This window comes from Brachypodium distachyon, chromosome 1 (assembly GCF_000005505.3).
Source record: "Brachypodium distachyon strain Bd21 chromosome 1, Brachypodium_distachyon_v3.0, whole genome shotgun sequence".
NCBI classification, from domain to species: Eukaryota; Viridiplantae; Streptophyta; class Magnoliopsida; order Poales; family Poaceae; genus Brachypodium; species Brachypodium distachyon.
This window is the reverse complement of record NC_016131.3, coordinates 49,750,849-49,767,068: the sequence shown is the minus strand read 5'-3', so window position 1 is coordinate 49,767,068 and position 16,220 is coordinate 49,750,849. Positions and strand designations below refer to the sequence as shown.

The 16,220-nt window shown below is 44.4% G+C and overlaps 1 protein-coding gene and 1 long non-coding RNA gene across 2 annotated transcripts; one reads left to right on the top strand and one right to left on the bottom strand.

The window, feature by feature from the left end:
- Positions 1–449: 449 nt before the first annotated feature.
- On the bottom strand, positions 450–5,347 carry LOC100827301 (palmitoyl-acyl carrier protein thioesterase, chloroplastic). Its single transcript, XM_003557160.4, has 7 exons — positions 5,065–5,347; positions 3,461–4,019; positions 3,214–3,347; positions 1,936–2,049; positions 1,641–1,830; positions 1,480–1,548; positions 450–1,287 (listed from the first exon to the last, which is right to left on the bottom strand). The coding sequence occupies exons 2-7, from the start codon at positions 3,971–3,973 to the stop codon at positions 1,021–1,023; spliced, it is 1,287 nt and encodes a 428-aa protein (XP_003557208.1). The 5' UTR covers positions 3,974–4,019; positions 5,065–5,347; the 3' UTR covers positions 450–1,020.
- A 7,130-nt stretch (positions 5,348–12,477) lies between these two features.
- LOC100826789 lies at positions 12,478–13,903 on the top strand. Its single transcript, XR_001407621.2, has 2 exons — positions 12,478–13,327; positions 13,582–13,903. It is a non-coding gene; the product is annotated as an uncharacterized LOC100826789 (long non-coding RNA).
- Positions 13,904–16,220: the final 2,317 nt, after the last annotated feature.

Genomic DNA, 16,220 nt, shown 5'->3' with positions numbered 1-16,220 from the left:
CGGTTTGGTTTGGTTTGCCACCAGCCCAACGCCAGCCTCATGTTCTCGGCGTCATTCGTACTGCTACCGCGTGAACCCATCTCTCACCAAACCTGTGACGCTCTTCTGCAATCTTCATCCGTGCAGAGTTGTTCACGGTCAACAACAACACCGGCCAGGAGGACCAAACCTTCCAAGCATCTCATCATCATTTCTTCCTTCCAACAAAACAAAAGCCAGGACCAGTTTTTACAGAGCCAGCCAGCCACCCACCCTGCTGCATGTTGTTCATTCAGATGCCTTTTTCCATGACTCAAGCCTGCATCTGCATGCGTCGCCACCAAAACTGAGATGATAATACAAGAAAGGTAGATTTGAGTTAATCCGGGGTAAGCTAGCTAGCACCTTCTAGTACTACATGGCACAACAATAACAACCCAGAGCAGAAATCATTCCAGGGAGAAGCAAGCAAAAGCAACAGAGGACCGTTTCCAGGGACAGAATTTTCTCAAGCATCAAGTCCAGTACCAACACATTGCTGCGGTTTCAACCACCACCAACAACAACAACAGAGGATGGATAGGGGAGGAGGTAAAAGAATGTACAAACAAACCGTCAGTCACTAGGGGATGTTACAAGGGATTGCCTCCACAACACACGCCGACCCATCTCGCCTAAACTTGTTACCGCTGCTACAGATTATTCATCACCCCTGTGTTGCATCTTCTTCTCCGGCCTCAATCCCTCTCCGTCACCAATCAAATCGAATCAGCATCACAAGTTTCACAACAACCCCTGCCGTCCCTCTTCACCGCCGCTATTTTCCTTCAATCCTTTCAAATCACTTAGTAAAACCTTCCTCCCAGGGTTTCCAAATTGGTTAATTTTTCTCCCCAAACTTGCTTGCCACCATGTGCGTTGCGGTCTCTGAATCGGAACATGTGTTGTTATGTGGCTCATCCCCGGCACAAAATATTTTTCCTCCACCGTTGCAATTTGATAAGACACCATGCTTGCCCAGATTGACAAATGGAAGTAGATTTATGCACTCTCAGCTGGGAACAACCCTGTGTTTCCTTCGCCCTGCGCTCTCTTCGGCCGCCACTTTGTGTGGGCCTTCATGATGTCAGTTCCACACTCCAGCTGGAGCAGATGGCTGCACTGGATACCAGAGTCTGGGCTGCCGTCGGTGCACTCACCTGTGACATTGGTAAGTGACTGCAGCACGCTGTCACGCCCACACTCCTTCCTGTAGTCCAGTGTCATGCTTGCGAGCTCATGCTTTTCCAGTATTGAAATTGGAGCACTCTGAAAAAGAACAAATAAAGTTCAGGAATCTTAAAGAAGCTTTATGATTACAAGGAACAAGAATGATAATGTCTACTTTACAGAACACCAGACCAGATGCTCTAGCATGGGTTTATGAAAGCTTCATGTATGTGGCATGATAGAATCCATAACTTTTTGACTAAACACTAGCAATTGGGAGGATAAAATTACCTCAAGAATCCACCCAATATACTTCACATTGTTCACATGTTGGTTGACATCAAGGTCACCCCATTTTGGCTGTTGGAGAATAAACGAGTTTCCATGAATATTCCGAAGCACACAGAACAGTAAAATGAGTGATGGTAAACAAGAATATCCAACCGACTTACGGTAAGCCCCTTCCTTATGAACTGTTTGGTAGCACGGCCACCATCTTTGCTCCCAGGCTTAGCTAACTTGTCACTATGCTCCTCTGTTAAAGCGGAACGGTCATTGTTGAAGTGCGGGCCTATTTCAGCCCTAACTTCATCAGGCATTTTGTTAAGTTTTCTAGTGTTCTTATTCATCGTAACCCAAACACTGCAAATACGTGCCAAAAGGGAGGCAGAGTTAACGACCAAAAAAGATGCTATAAAAAGCATGAATCATGAAGAGAAACACATTACAGACAGATGGAATCCAAACCTTGTAGCTCTCAAGATCGTTTGCCCCGAATTGTAGTCACGGATATGCCAATCTCGACGCATGCCATTTTTTCCAGAAGAAGCTACCCATGTATCGACTTGAACCATATCTTCCCTAAAGTTATAGCAGGGTGAAAAATATACTTTGTCATTTTTCAAGCAAGCCAAATTTTTCTTTTTCTTTTCCCCCAACAAAGCAAACTACCGAACTTCAAATTGGGTCGCTGGTCAGTTAAAGAATGACTAGTTTGGCAACATCAATGAAAAACGGTAGTATCAGATCAACAGACGTCTCATTTTAAAAAGGAACGTATTCAGAGATCTAAATCAGAGGCTTCTTCATTGGCAGCCCACAGCATTTATTGCGTACGAACATATCATTTAATCCACCAATAAAGGAAACCTTCCTGATCTCCTGAGGTGCACAATCTGTACAACCTCTTTTAATTCGAATAAAGGAGAAATGGGACAGACACCACTTAATGTAGGAGCTTACAGCCATTAATATAATGTCTTATCAAACAAACTAGTACACCCAATAGCTATAACTAAATCTAGGGTGTTCACATGTGAAAGCGTATTCTATGAGAAGAGCTTCTGATTGCTAAAGAAGCAACCTAAATTATAGCAATAACTAAGCCAACAATAACGGCATCTGTGTTGACCAATAGAACTATCAACAAATAGGGAGGGTGTTTTCATGTAGGAGGATAAGCACTATTGTTAAACAGTCATTATAATTTCTAGTAGGAACCCAGCCTTCACAAGCTGACATTTTGTCATACTCTTCCATTTTCCCAAAGCATACATAAATGTGATTCCTTAAACTGCAGAGCCCTTCCACGAAACCCTTTTCTTTTAGCCAGTACTGTGGTAGAGAACACGGTTTGAATGGTGCATCATCTCTCCAAATAGATAGAACTTGTACTCAACTACAGATTACTCTAGTATTAGGGAATGTCAAATTGGTTCTGAACTCTTCATGATTGATTTAGCATCAAATTCATTCAACAAAATTCGAAGGGTGTACTGTCCATATGATGATATGATAGGCTAAATTCTTGACAACGAAAATAAACAAGACTGACTCCAGTTTAGCCAATTATCACTACATTCTGGGATTAAGATAAATGTAGGCGTGACTTTAAACTGTGCAAAAATTGTGGAAAGAGAAAACAGTGTCCTCCCCAGAAGATGAAAAAAAGAAGAAAACAATGCACAGGAGTTGTTGCAGTTATGAATAGAACTGGAAGTGAAGAAATAAATTGTAGAAATATACCATGATGGATATCGCTCTACAAGAAGCTGAATTTTGCTGACAACCCAGATCAAGTTCCGTTTACTCATCTCCTGAGTAGCACCAAAACCATCTCCAAGGAGACCAGCAGTCTTCACATGGTTAAGAGCTGTTTCCTGCAAAGATATCAAACGGCTGTAAGCCTGATATAAACTAATAGCACCAATAGTGGAACAAGAAAAATACAAGGAATATAAGTTAAAGTTGCATTCTGTTATTATTATCTCACCTGTAAATGATTCATTAATGTCTCTATAGAAGCTGTACGATCAGCACCAATCTCGTAGGACCTAATCAAAAAGTTCTGCCTAAAAACCATCCCATCCTGGATGATTCTGCCAAAGCCAAATGTGTCGACAAGCATGTCAGGCCTCTTCGGTTTCCAATCAAGCATTGTCCACTGCTTCTCTGCGGCCAGGAAGATGGTCGTGACAGCTGCAAGCAGCATGCTCCAATCTGGCAGTTGGTTATAGAATGTCTTTGAAGAACTATAAGGCACTGTGTCTTCCTTGTCAGAGCTTGAAGTCTTGAGATTAACCTTGGTGCCATTAACCTTGGGGAGTGCTTGGGCCTTAGTTTTCACTTGCATGGCCGCAGGAGGCGTGTTAGGCTTTGCGACAATTCCACGGACACTCAAAGTCTCAGGTAATTCACCGGACGTGTTCTTGGAGCTTTTAGCCAATGCAGCTGGTGAAGATCCTGGGCTGGGGAAGAACGCCGAGGCGGCAAGGGACCCTGCCATGACGCGACCCTACTTCACGTCCAGGATCCAAAGATTAAGCACCAACCTGAAAGAAGATTCAATGAAAGGATGAGCAGGAGGATATATGCATATTCACAACAGCTGGTTATTTTCTCTTGGTTCGAGTGTAGGAAATGAAGAACATTTTCCTTCTTGAAGGAGATCAAAAGGTAAACAGGCAAAATGTGATTACAATTTTAAGATTTCACTTGCAGAACATTTCCATATTTGAGTAATCGAGTTAAAGGAATTCAAGTTAAGGAAAGTTGAAGTTGAGACATGAACAACCGGATCAGGCTCCCAGAAGTTGCTCCCTTTGGAGAAAAGAGAAAACGATAACAATTTAAGAACCGAGTCCGAAATTTGGCCCATTTCAACCAATTTCCAAACTTCCAATTAAGAACATTACATGTTTGGGGTAAAAAACACATTTTCCAGACGGATCAAACGCCCCAAGTCCCCCAAAAAATCAACATTTTCTGGTCCATAAAATAGGGTAAAAATATGTTGCGCTAATAGGAATCCCAAAATGCATCGAAATATCATCGCTACAAGTTTGCAATCGTATTAGAGCAGGACGCAGCGAGAAATTCCAATAAATTCCATGATCTGTCGCTTTTTCTCTCACCCCTCCCTATCCAACCCCGATTCCCCACTGCCTCTGCGCCTACCCACCTCCCGATTCGCCCCCAATGCCCTCTGCGCCCACCACTGCCGCATCCTGGAGTTGCTCCTATGTCCAAGGAAATCGCAAAATGCCCCTGTTTGTTTCTTCGCGAAGAACATGGGCACATTGCAACCAGAATCCACCAAAAGCCGGGAACCCCACCTCCACCGCACGAGCCCTATCCACACAAATCTACGAAACCACATTGCTAGGAAATGCATGCCTCCCGAAATCCCGTCAAAACAAGGCTCTTACCGGCGGAAAAAAATAATTATTCCCCACCGTCTTCGGCGCCGATGCAAATTCGTCCCGAAACCCCCAGATCTGCCGGCGGGACTCCCGCACAGAACTCAAATGCGGACGCCGCCAGAAAAAACAACCAATCGAGTCTCACCACCAGATCGCCGAGAAGGCAGGTACTCACCGTGCAACTCCCGCGGGACGGGCCCCGAATCAAAGACCCTCGCCGCCGCCGCCGGGCGCCGCCGCTCCTCCACTCCTCCGGGAACGCCTCGGGCTGGATCAACACGGTCGGATTCGCGCGGACTCCGCTCGCTCGCCAACCTCACACTCGAGACGGGGAGAGAGAGAGAGAGAGAGAGAGAGAGAGAGAGATGAGTTTTTTTTTCCCTTCGTTTGGTTCTCAGCACACGACGAGAGAGACGAGGCGGCCACGAAGGGGAAGGAAGAAGGAAGCACAGCCGTTAAAGCTCCTCTCCCACCATATCGCAGCCGTATATATACGCCGCGTACGGTCCACAAAGACCGTATGATTATACGGCCGTGGGGAAAAGACGGGAATGCCCTCGGCCAGCGGCGGGGCCCGGGCGTCAGGAGTCATGTTTCGCTTTTTCTTCTTCTTTCTTGGTCTAGCTGTCCGATGGTTCCTGCACGAGACCGGCCAGCAGAGAATAGCGGGTTGAGAAAGCGAGGCTTTTCTTTTCTTTTCATCTTTTTTCTTCGGGAACTCAACGACAGCTCACAGGAGTAGGACCCCCGATCCAGGATCTAATTTATTGATTAATTGCACCCAATTAGTAGTAAAAAGGGTCTCTCTGCTAATCTTATTGCATTCATTAAGAGTCTCTGATGATTATTACACCGAATTCGAGTATTGATTGCTAAGATACTGCCATGCATGTTTTTTGAAGGAAAAAGGATAGCAAATACTCCACTTTGGTATTTCTTCCGCGATCTCCGGATGGAAACCTAGGGTTCGGTTATCACCATATCAAGTGACGACGATGACCCAATGTCATTTTCTTCTTAGGGCGTCGCTATCCTGCCCCGGACTCTTGGCGACATCCGGTGGTCTATAGAGTCAGAGGAATGTTATCATCCGAAATTTGTGGGTGTTTGCGCGGTTTCTCTCACTGCTTTTTGTTCGCCGAGGTTGTCGGAATGTGTCCAGCGAAGGGTGTGTTCTCCCTTGTCCTTTGTTGTGGAGGCCCTTTGTCTTCATCTTCGACACACACACCGTGTTGTGATCTTCGTAGCGTGTGTACAGCCTTTTGTCTTGGCTAACGACACAACACTTATGGAGATACAATCTCCGTTGCGTGTTGGCCACTTCATTAACGACAATTCGTTGTTGTGATGGATCTCGGTGGCATGACCCCTTCTGACTATGCCGTCTACACGGGCCATGTTGTGTTCCGGTCTTAGTAAACGGCAGCTTCTTGCCCTTTAGCTACGTCGACCATACAATGTCATGGTAGGCTAGGTAGATCGATGCCCTTTCGACTGCATCGACAATGCACCTTCTTGTTCATTCACTCGTTGTTGCCAGGTTTCGAGAGTTCATTGTTGGTTGTTGTTTTATCCCTGTTCTTTCAGTGAACAAAAACCAGCTTAGCGTGTGTACAATGAGATAACATCAGTTTTTTCTTAGCAATGCCACATACGATAATTGTTGATGTGAGAGAGGAACGAAGAAATGTATTAGCCTTCTCTTATCTAAGAGATGATCTCTTCACAAGAAGGATAAGGCAAAAAAACAGACAAATTCACGTTGTACTAGATTTCACCTTTTCTTAACATTTACTCACTTCGTTTCATAATTCTTGTCTCAAATTTGCCTAAAAATGGATGTATCTATTTCTAAAAAGTGTCTAGGTACATGTAATATTTCGACAAGAATTATGAAACGGTGGTAGTATTTATTTAATTTTATTTATCTAACCATTAATTTGTAAGATGAGACAGTAAGTAAGAGATGACTTATTGTACAGTATATTTTTTTCGTCTTTCTAGATGACGTGGACGCATAAGGAAAACACATTTTCCAGACGAAATACGCGAGACAAGCTGATCGCATGGTTCGTGAGACTAACACGTGTGTGCGTACGTAGGTGTTTCTGTCCAATTAATCCGGCCGAAACCTCCTTATCTCTATCCACGGCATGCATGTTAGCAGTATTTGCTAATAATAGAGCTAGCGCTGAATACGTACATGTCTCCATTGCATGTCCCGCATGCTTATAGATCGATTATATATGGATCGAATTAAAACCTTTATTTCAGGCAGAGGCAGGCCCTCCCACACCCATCCATCATCCAACCACCGCCTGCCTTATCTGAAAGCAAAAAAAAATAAAAAAAAATCACAAACGTGGCTGCTGCTTCCAATATACACAACACACATGCAGCCACTAAACGTACATGTATACAATTACATTCTCCGGCTTGTTTTTCTTGCTTGGCTTGCGCGCCGAAAGCAGCCTAGCTTAGCGAGAGCCGAGAATTGACCGGCCAATATATGATTTACTAATTAGCACGCACGACTGGAACTGTAGAATCAACTCCGGACGGGACTATACGGGAGCCAAGACCTGACCGAATGACTGAAGAATATAGAATACCGGAGCCACACGCTAATATTTGCTTATTGACGCTGACGGATTCGACATTTCGACCTCGGGGGCAGGAGGGGAAGCAGCTGAATGCTGATGACCAAAGACGAATGAACAAAGGGTGGCTAGTTTGGGGAGAAGAAAAGAAAGGAAGAAGTCAGAAGAAGGCGATCCATGACGGATGGCCTGTCTGACAGGGGGCTGTGGCCACCCTAGCCACGTGCACGCGTCCATGTCGTCATGGGCTTTAATTTTTCTTCCAGGCCCAACCAACTCTACCAAACACTCCTTAATTCCTTTCCCCTTCCTTCCTCCTCTTCTTTTCCCCCAAGCCATGACCACACGCTCCTCCTCTTACGTACGTACACATAAGTTCCGTCTTTAATATTCTCGATCGTTTCAACAAAGTTCCATTTTCTTCCTCTCACAACGTGGATGTCCTCGTTGACGCACGCTCTGGAGTCGTCCGATCCATCAGGACCCGGTCATACGTCGTCCGAATCACGATAACAATAATAACACACATAAGCTAGGTGATTTATATATATTCTATATGCTCAAATTATTGACGTATATATGTTCAAAAAGCGCCTAAATACATATAAATATTTTGACGAATATTTCCTCCGTCCCATATTAAGTGAGTCAAATTTGGATAAATATGAATGTATTTATACTTAAAAAACGTCTAGATACATGTACTCCCTCTTTTCTTACTTGCTGGACAAACGGTGTTATACTATAAGTAGTGCTCCATGCATAAATGGTCGTGCTTGCTTGATTGATTGATTGCAGTATGTATGTATGTACGTACGTCTGCAGTGACGTGTTGCCATGCTAGCTGCACGGAAGAATAGACAGCCATGCATGCATGGCCCAACCACGAACGCCATTTATCTAGATCTCCATGATTAATGGTCTGTACCAGCTTAGCTACACTGTATGCAGCATCATGGAAGCAAAGAATTGAATGATGATTGACGGTGGACTGGTGGTGGTGTTATTGGCACCCCTGGTACTACTAGATTAGTGATTTACAAGCAGTCGGACTGGCTGGCCGGCCCATCCTACCTAAAATATGCTCCTCGTCGATCTTGTTCAACAAATCACGCAAACAGACACAATTAAGGAAACATGCAAAGAGCAGCTGTTTGAACAACAAATAATAATACCCACTACACAGGCACACACCATTGCAAACATACACTCAGCCGACCAGGACCCGGCCCCTGCCGCGCCACGCGCTGCAACTGACGGAGATCATCGACAGATCCGGCCGTAGGACGATTACCTAACATTATTCTACACTGAACCCACTAACCCAGATGTGTGTAAAACTGTGGACATGTTTCAAAACCTCCCTGCGAAGAGATGCATGGTTGTTCCAAGTTAATTACTCTCTCTTCCTAAATACTTGTCGTGATTTTAGTGCAATATCATTAATTGATACTATATAATATTGTACGCAAATTTCACCTAGCTCGATCGAGAGCTACGTACGTGGTGATCAAATAGACGAGAATATATAATAAGGCGGTCCTCCGTGCCGTCCTTTCCAGAGCTGGTGCTCTTTGCTGCATGCCTCGCCCCTCGGAGAGCCTGGTCGTTTGGCTTTCGGATGGGGCTCGTAGGCTCTAGAGGAACGTGAAGGCTGTTAGGACGCTGATCAACCTCTCTCTCTGGCGGATTTCGAAGCTTCGTAACGCTTTCGTTTTCGAAGGAGCTTTTTCGGTGATCGCTCGCCTTGTTGAGGATATCTTTGTGGAGGCGGACTTATGGCGTGCCGCCGGCGCTCGCCAGCTCGACCGCCTCCCCCTTCACTCTCGGCCCCACGACGCCGGACCTAGCCTTCCTCCTGTATAGGGGCCAAAGGCCCATTTTGTTTTCTTTCGTTTTTCCTTTTTTTTTCTTTTTTAGCCTTTTGCTTTTTGGCCGCCTTTGTACCTGCGCTTCTTGCGTCTTCTTCTTAATGAAAATGACACGCAGCTTGACGTGTTCGAGAAAAAAGAAATATAATAAGCAGTTAAAAACGCGTATATATTCCCGGTCGAACAAATTCAAGAATTTAACAGCTGCCATTGTGTTTCTTCTTTCTAGCCCCCCACACACGTACATATATATATATATATATATATATATATATATATATATATTCTGTCCCAATTAATTAAAATAGATGACACTGTTACATATCCAAACATTTTATTTATGTAACATTAGTTACTTGGAAACGATCGACACATAAGTGGGTTAGGTAAAAAGGCACTGGCGTTTAGACGCACACTCAATTGATGCTCCGATTGAGATCGATGTTCTAAGTGAGAAATTACCAGCACGTACTACACCTCTCCTTTTGCCAGTAGTTTGGTAAAAAGAAAAGCACAGCAATTTATATTCTCTCTCCCCATAACAAGTGTCGTTGATTAAATATAAACTTTGTCATCTTTGCTAGCGCAATTAAGGAGTATTTAGTAGTCCTCTCTACGAATTAATTGCTGATCATCACTCCTTTGATTGCATCCAGCTAGAGCTAGCAATAGTCCGTGTACGTACGTTGTCGTATTCTTCTTCCCGAGGGACACAAATGCATGGAGGGTACCGCTGTCAGTCGATCGTGCCCCACACGCATCGACCTAGCTACGGCCTGCTCCATCGATCTTACCGTGTCTCGTCATGAACTAATGTACAGCATGCAGAAGTTATGACGCTATGCTTGGCAAAATTAATTAATTATTACAAGCACGCAGAGATTTATTTATTTTATTTTGAGAGAGAGATCTAGCACGCAGAAGTTACGAAGGAATGCCTGGCAAAATTATTTAATTATTACCGGCAATGCCTGGCAAAATTAATTAATTATACCGGCCCGCAGAGCTCGATCTGAGCAGCTTAATTAATTGTTTATATATCACCCGTCTAACAAATGTTTCAAATTTGTCAAAATTTGGATGTATCTAAACATGACTTAGTGTATATATGCATTCAAATTTAATCAACGTTGAAACATTTTTTTATTGAACAGGGCTAGTATATACTTTTTTTCTTGGTATACACTCGACTGTACAGCGAGAGCATGTGCCCGAGTTGTAAGTAGGAGTAAGAGAGTGCTAGCGTCGTCGGAGAATACTACTCCCTCCGCTCTAAAATAAGTGACGTGGATTTGTATAAAAATCTATACAATACAATTTCAAGTTACTTGTTTTGGACAGAAGAAGTATCAGACACCACGCACGGTAGCTAGCCAGAATGGAGTATTGCAATGCAAAAAATGTTAAATTCTGAAGGAAGGAACAAATGCCAAAGGTTGTTGGATGGAGCCTTGTCCAGCCACGGGAATCAATTGGCACTGGGAAACAACACTCCAGTTAAGCTAGTTGTGCTCCGTCGTGAGAAGCGAGGCATACACATCGATACATACTACTCCCTTTTCGGTAAAGCTTCAGCATTTCCAAGGACGGGACTCCTCTTGTCTTGTTCTGGCCTGCGTCTGCGACTCTGCTGTGCGTGCGTGGGTCACACGGCACAAATCTCACAGTGACAAACACTTGTTCATTTTTGTAGCGCACACAGTCGAATGCCATGCCACCTTTTTCTTTCTACGTGACAGAAATGGTGGGGTTTTCCCCTCCTTTTTTTAAGAGGATGTTTTTCTTTTTTGCCTGGTCTGCTGCATCAGGCACGACCTCTGGTCTGGCCGTCTGGGTAGTGGGTAGCAGCAAGTGGGCGGAGAATTTGCTGGGGAGGCCGGGGACACGCGCGAGCCCAGTGGACGGAGAAGGCCATCCATCCATCCATCGCTAACTCGTTTTGGACGGGGATGGGCTCTGCGGCCCAGCACAGCCATATGCTCGAAACCAAACGACGAGCCTGTCTCGCGGCCCACAGAGCCGAGAATCGGCCTGTTCCGCGCGCGCCCTTAATTTCCTCCTTTGCTTGTTTGGGCCTCGCTCTAGGTTCCTCGTTTCTCTCTAAACGTTGACCGGCCCGTCAGCAGAGGAAAATGACAGCGAGATCGAGATCGATGCCGCACGTTTCCGCGGTCCACTTGTGCTTCTTCTTCTAGTAGTCTCCCTGCCTACGCTCAAAAAAAAAAGTAGTCTCCCTGCCTGCTAAAACAAGAGTGTTCAACGGCGATCACCTCTAAGCCTTAGCCTCAGTACTACCGCTGTCTTGACCGTTTAACCTAGCTCACTGCATGCCTCTCTTAGCCACTAAGCAAAAAGGTTCAAACTTTAGCAAATACGCGTGGTGCGCATTAAGTCATGAATTAATCGTTTGGTTACGGCCGGATGACACATTAGCAGCTCACAAAATCCCATGCAATCGCCAAGTTATTGTCCTAGATCCTCTATTGTAGATGTCTGCTCCACAGTACTACTGTATATTTGGCTCCTTAATTACATATATTTTCCGTGTCGATCTTCTTTGCCACCATTAAAGAAAGACGCGTCCCCATATTGCCTCTAATTCGAACCTCCAACTAATCAGCCAGCCAAACATGACCCTATGTATGCAGTAGAGACCGATTCAAAAGTAGGTGGCGATTTATTAGAATTCTTCGGCTCGAAGGAAACTGAGAAAACGTTGCGCCACATGATGCAAGCAAGGGACAATAATACTTCAAAATCTCCAAGGTTAGATAGATAGATATACATAGATGCACAAATGGGCAAGTTGCGCATCATTGACAAATGGCAGGCCTCTCTTGCCCGGCCTATAAATACGCCCATCTTGCATCCCAGATGTGATGTGCAAAAACTTGCTTGCTTACTCACACAAGCTTGAAGAAGCCCAGAAGAGATCCAAGTGAGGGTTAAGTAACCGGCCGGCGGCGACGATGTATGGCAACGCGCCGCCGCCGCAGGACATGTCCTACTACGAGCACTGCTCCAAGCGCAACGAGGAGAAGGGCTGCCTCTATGCATGGTAATCTAATCTGATCTAATCTAATCTAATATATCTTGATAAGTTGATATATATACAAGTGCACCTCTCTTTCTCCTTGCCTACATCTATGTCCTGCCAAGTGCTCGTCCTTCGTAAGTTGTACTACATACTCGTAAATCTTTTTAAATCGTGTAATTCCTCTTGTTTAGGATGCAATTTGTTAGTATAACTTTTTCTTGCGAAGCATGATGTGATATTGACAAGGCAGTACCTATAGCGCGCACACACATCATGGCCCATGGATGACCTCTTACATATGGTGGATTGAATTGGGGTCCATTTATTCGTTCCAGCCCATCGGAACTGACCAACTCCCTTGACTCGACTAGGAATGAACTCTGTTGAAAAAGAAAGCCAAGTAGCTAGGAGTACTAGATGATGAGTCACTCTCAAACAACCAAAAGGATAAATCATCCGAGACTCCGTGGGAGAAAGCAACGGCCAAGTTTAAGTCTCTTCTTTTTACTATCATGTATACGTACGATACCGTGTAGACGACGCACACTTCCTACAAAAGACAAAACCGTCGCGGACCAAACCATAAACACCGGCTGACACGTGGGCTCATTCGAGCTATAGTTACTTATACCGAGTAACAAAATCTCTCAAATCAGCAAGAAAAGAAAGTAAAACCTGTGGCACAGCAAAGGCTACCACGCAACACTGCAGCCTTCTCGGCCTACAAAACGCCATCCACTCTTCCTCCTTCCTGTTCCAATCCTCCTCCTTGAGCTGAGTGCTTCCACTCAGCATTAGCCAGTAGCTAAGCCTTCTGACTTCTACAGCCGTCGGAAGATCGAAGATGTACAACGCTCCGATGGCGCAGGAGATGTCCTACTTGGATCATATGCAAAGGCGCCACGAGGAGAAGGGCTGCCTCTACGCATGGTCAGACCTCTAGTTCTAGCTATATGATGATGATCCACTCCACTATTTGAGTTTCTCCTCGTCTTATATTAGCCGGAATTTTATTTTTCTCATGCACCTTTCGATGCAGAAGATGGGGGAAGACGTGAATTATTTCCTACTCCGTATATTACAACTGATTATATTTATGCCCCTGCTTCTGTTATGAACTCAATTCATTAATTCCTCTATTATTATTTTTGTTTCTCTGACGATTGAGATGGATTTGGGTGCAGCTTATTCACGGCGCTGTGCTGCTTCTGCTGCTACGAGACCTGCGAGTGCTGCCTCGAATGCCTCTGCTGCTGCTGCGACTAAGCTAGCTATCACCCGGCGGCGTCAAACTCTCCGGCAGGAGATCAACCGTCCGTCGCCTTCATTTAGCCCCAAATTCATAATAAGCATCGTTTGTACTGTAAGCTTAATCAATTAATTAGCTCGATGTCGGGTATACTATATACTAATATTTTCTGTGCCGAAAGACATTATTACTGTAATCATCATCATGGTTTGAGTGGCTTTGTTGCAATATTTTAATTAATCGATCAGTTAGCATCATATTCTGTCTCTGGTCATCAAATGGCTACTCGCCGTTTTCCTTTCCCTGAAATGATCTGATGACTGAAATGATCAAATGAATATGTTGGTGGACCAGATTCTCCCAACTGTTATGACTCATCTGGTTGAGCAGGTTAAACCTTCCATACCAACCAGCAAGGACTACAAGCACCGTATGATTGCGCGAAAAGCTTTGCATCTCATTGCACTGCAAGACCGGAATATGAGTTTCCTTTCTGCAACACGTTCAGTGTACAACATTTTTGTACACATGCTTTTATCAAAGATGTGACAGAAACAATAGTTTGCCCCTGATGACAACATATGAGATATTAGCAGAGATATATTAGAGGATCTGGGAAGTTCAAAATTCCTCTATGACTGCACAGGAACCATTCAATATGCTCAAAAGAAGGGGAAAACAGAAATGTAATATGCCTACACCACTTCGCAACTATTCCTTTATAAAACATTCTAACTATTGACTGCTGAGCATAGCATTTGATTCTGAAGGCATATCCTGCCGAAAATTCCCTCACGCCCGGTTTCGAACATGTGAAATGTCTTTTCTGTTCCGGCAGAAAAAGAACAGACTGCTGCGCACTTCCAGTGGTCCAAACGATGCCCTCGATAGTATTTCGATATAACATAGGAACAAACTGCAGTGCGCCCAAAGGATTTTGAGAAAGTCAAAATATTCATGTAGACATGCCTGGTTGCATACTTGCATAGTGGCTGAGTTCTGTTACAACAGAATGATGAAACTATGACTAGGCGTGGAAACTAGAGACTATTCTAGAAGCACCATGGGAACCAATTTTGAAGCACAAACATCTAGAGAAAGTTCTGTGGCTTCAAGCAGAAGTTAGACCGATGGCCCATACTCTAGTATACATGCTTCAAAGCGTCCATATCTGCTGTAACAGTCGACGATAACGATAAAATCCCAGCTGTTTATCTTCAAGCCGACTCGCTGTTCATCGTGCATTGCATGCGGTTGCAAATCGTGCTGCCCTAGCAGCTCTTCGCCTCCTCCAGTAAAATATGGTTCAGGATTTTCCATGGATCCCCTGACAAATGGATGAAACAAGGGTCAGCATATTTTCGATCTGAAACAAATAGTCATTTTATCTGTGGTGGCGAAAGGATGATGTGTCGACCACCTGGCAGGTTTAAAAGAGTCAAGGACTGAAGGACATGGAAACATAGTTTTAAAAGCCCGAATGGTGATCGAACCGGCCATGCTCGGTTCGCTGGTCCGACTGTTGGTTTGATAATGCATAAAGCGTGCTAACTCGGGTGCGATACATAAAGAACGGATTATGCTTCAAGTGTGGCGAAAAGTGGAGTACTACTCATACTTGTCCAGAGCAAGTTCCCTTGCATTTGATCAAAGAGTTGTTGGATGCCTTGGAAATTCAGTCTTCAGAAGATTCAGATGAGTTGCAATCTGAAATTCAGTCGACAAAGGATGGAGTAATGGCAGTTCAGTTACCTGACAAGGAAGCTAAGGGGCGTCGACAGACATTGAAGCAATTGGCACATATTGGGAAGCAGCAGGTCTTGATTCTAGTGGATTCAGGAAGCATAGGGACCTTTGTGAGTGATAGATTGGTCAACACATTAGGCTTGACAACTAAGCAGTGCCCAATATCAACATTTAAAGCAGCTGATGTATGCCAACTTCAGTGCTCTGAGATGGTACCTGGATTACAGTGGTGGATTCAGGGATAGACATTCAGGTCTGATCCTAAGGTCCTAGATCTCAAATGTTATGACATGTCACATGATAATTGGTGAGGACTGGCTTGCGGCTGTCAGTCCAGTCTGGGTGGATTATAAGACCAAGGCCATGAGAATTACTCATCAAGGAAGGAGGATTGCTTTGCAAGGAGTAAAAGCCAATTGGATTCTTGTCCATCAATCTCGAGAAAGAACTGGTTGAGGCAGTACTAACTTGGGCAAGACCAGTTAATCTAAAATAGCTGCGTGATTTTCTTGGTCTAACTAGGTATTATAGAAAATTCATTGCGCATTATGGTGTTATAGTTAGGCCCTTGACTGAGTTGTTCAAGAAGGGGTCTCAGTTCAGTTGGACACCTATTGCTGCCACAGGAAAGTGAACTTCGACTACTAGGCGCTCAAGGTCTTCTTGGATCGAACACGAATAGGTTTCAATTTGGTGCTGGGAATCTGGGATGGAGAGACGTGTGATCAGGGTTCATTGGTTCTTCACTGATTTTTTGTTGAATAGTTCTTCGTTTTTTGTCTACGCTTTGTAATATGGGAAGCGTTGGAACTTACTACAAGCAGCAAT

Bases quoted from the DNA above. Each gene is read 5' to 3' on its own strand.
- LOC100827301 (XM_003557160.4), bottom strand. From the start codon at position 3,973: ATGGCAGGGTCCCTTGCCGCCTCGGCGTTCTTCCCCAGCCCAGGATCT. The intron at 3,348-3,460 runs GTGAGATAATAA...ATATCTTTGCAG, and splicing joins CATTAATGAATCATTTACAG to GAAACAGCTCTTAACCATGT. The intron at 1,288-1,479 runs GTAATTTTATCC...GTTCTTTTTCAG, and splicing joins ATATTGGGTGGATTCTTGAG to AGTGCTCCAATTTCAATACT.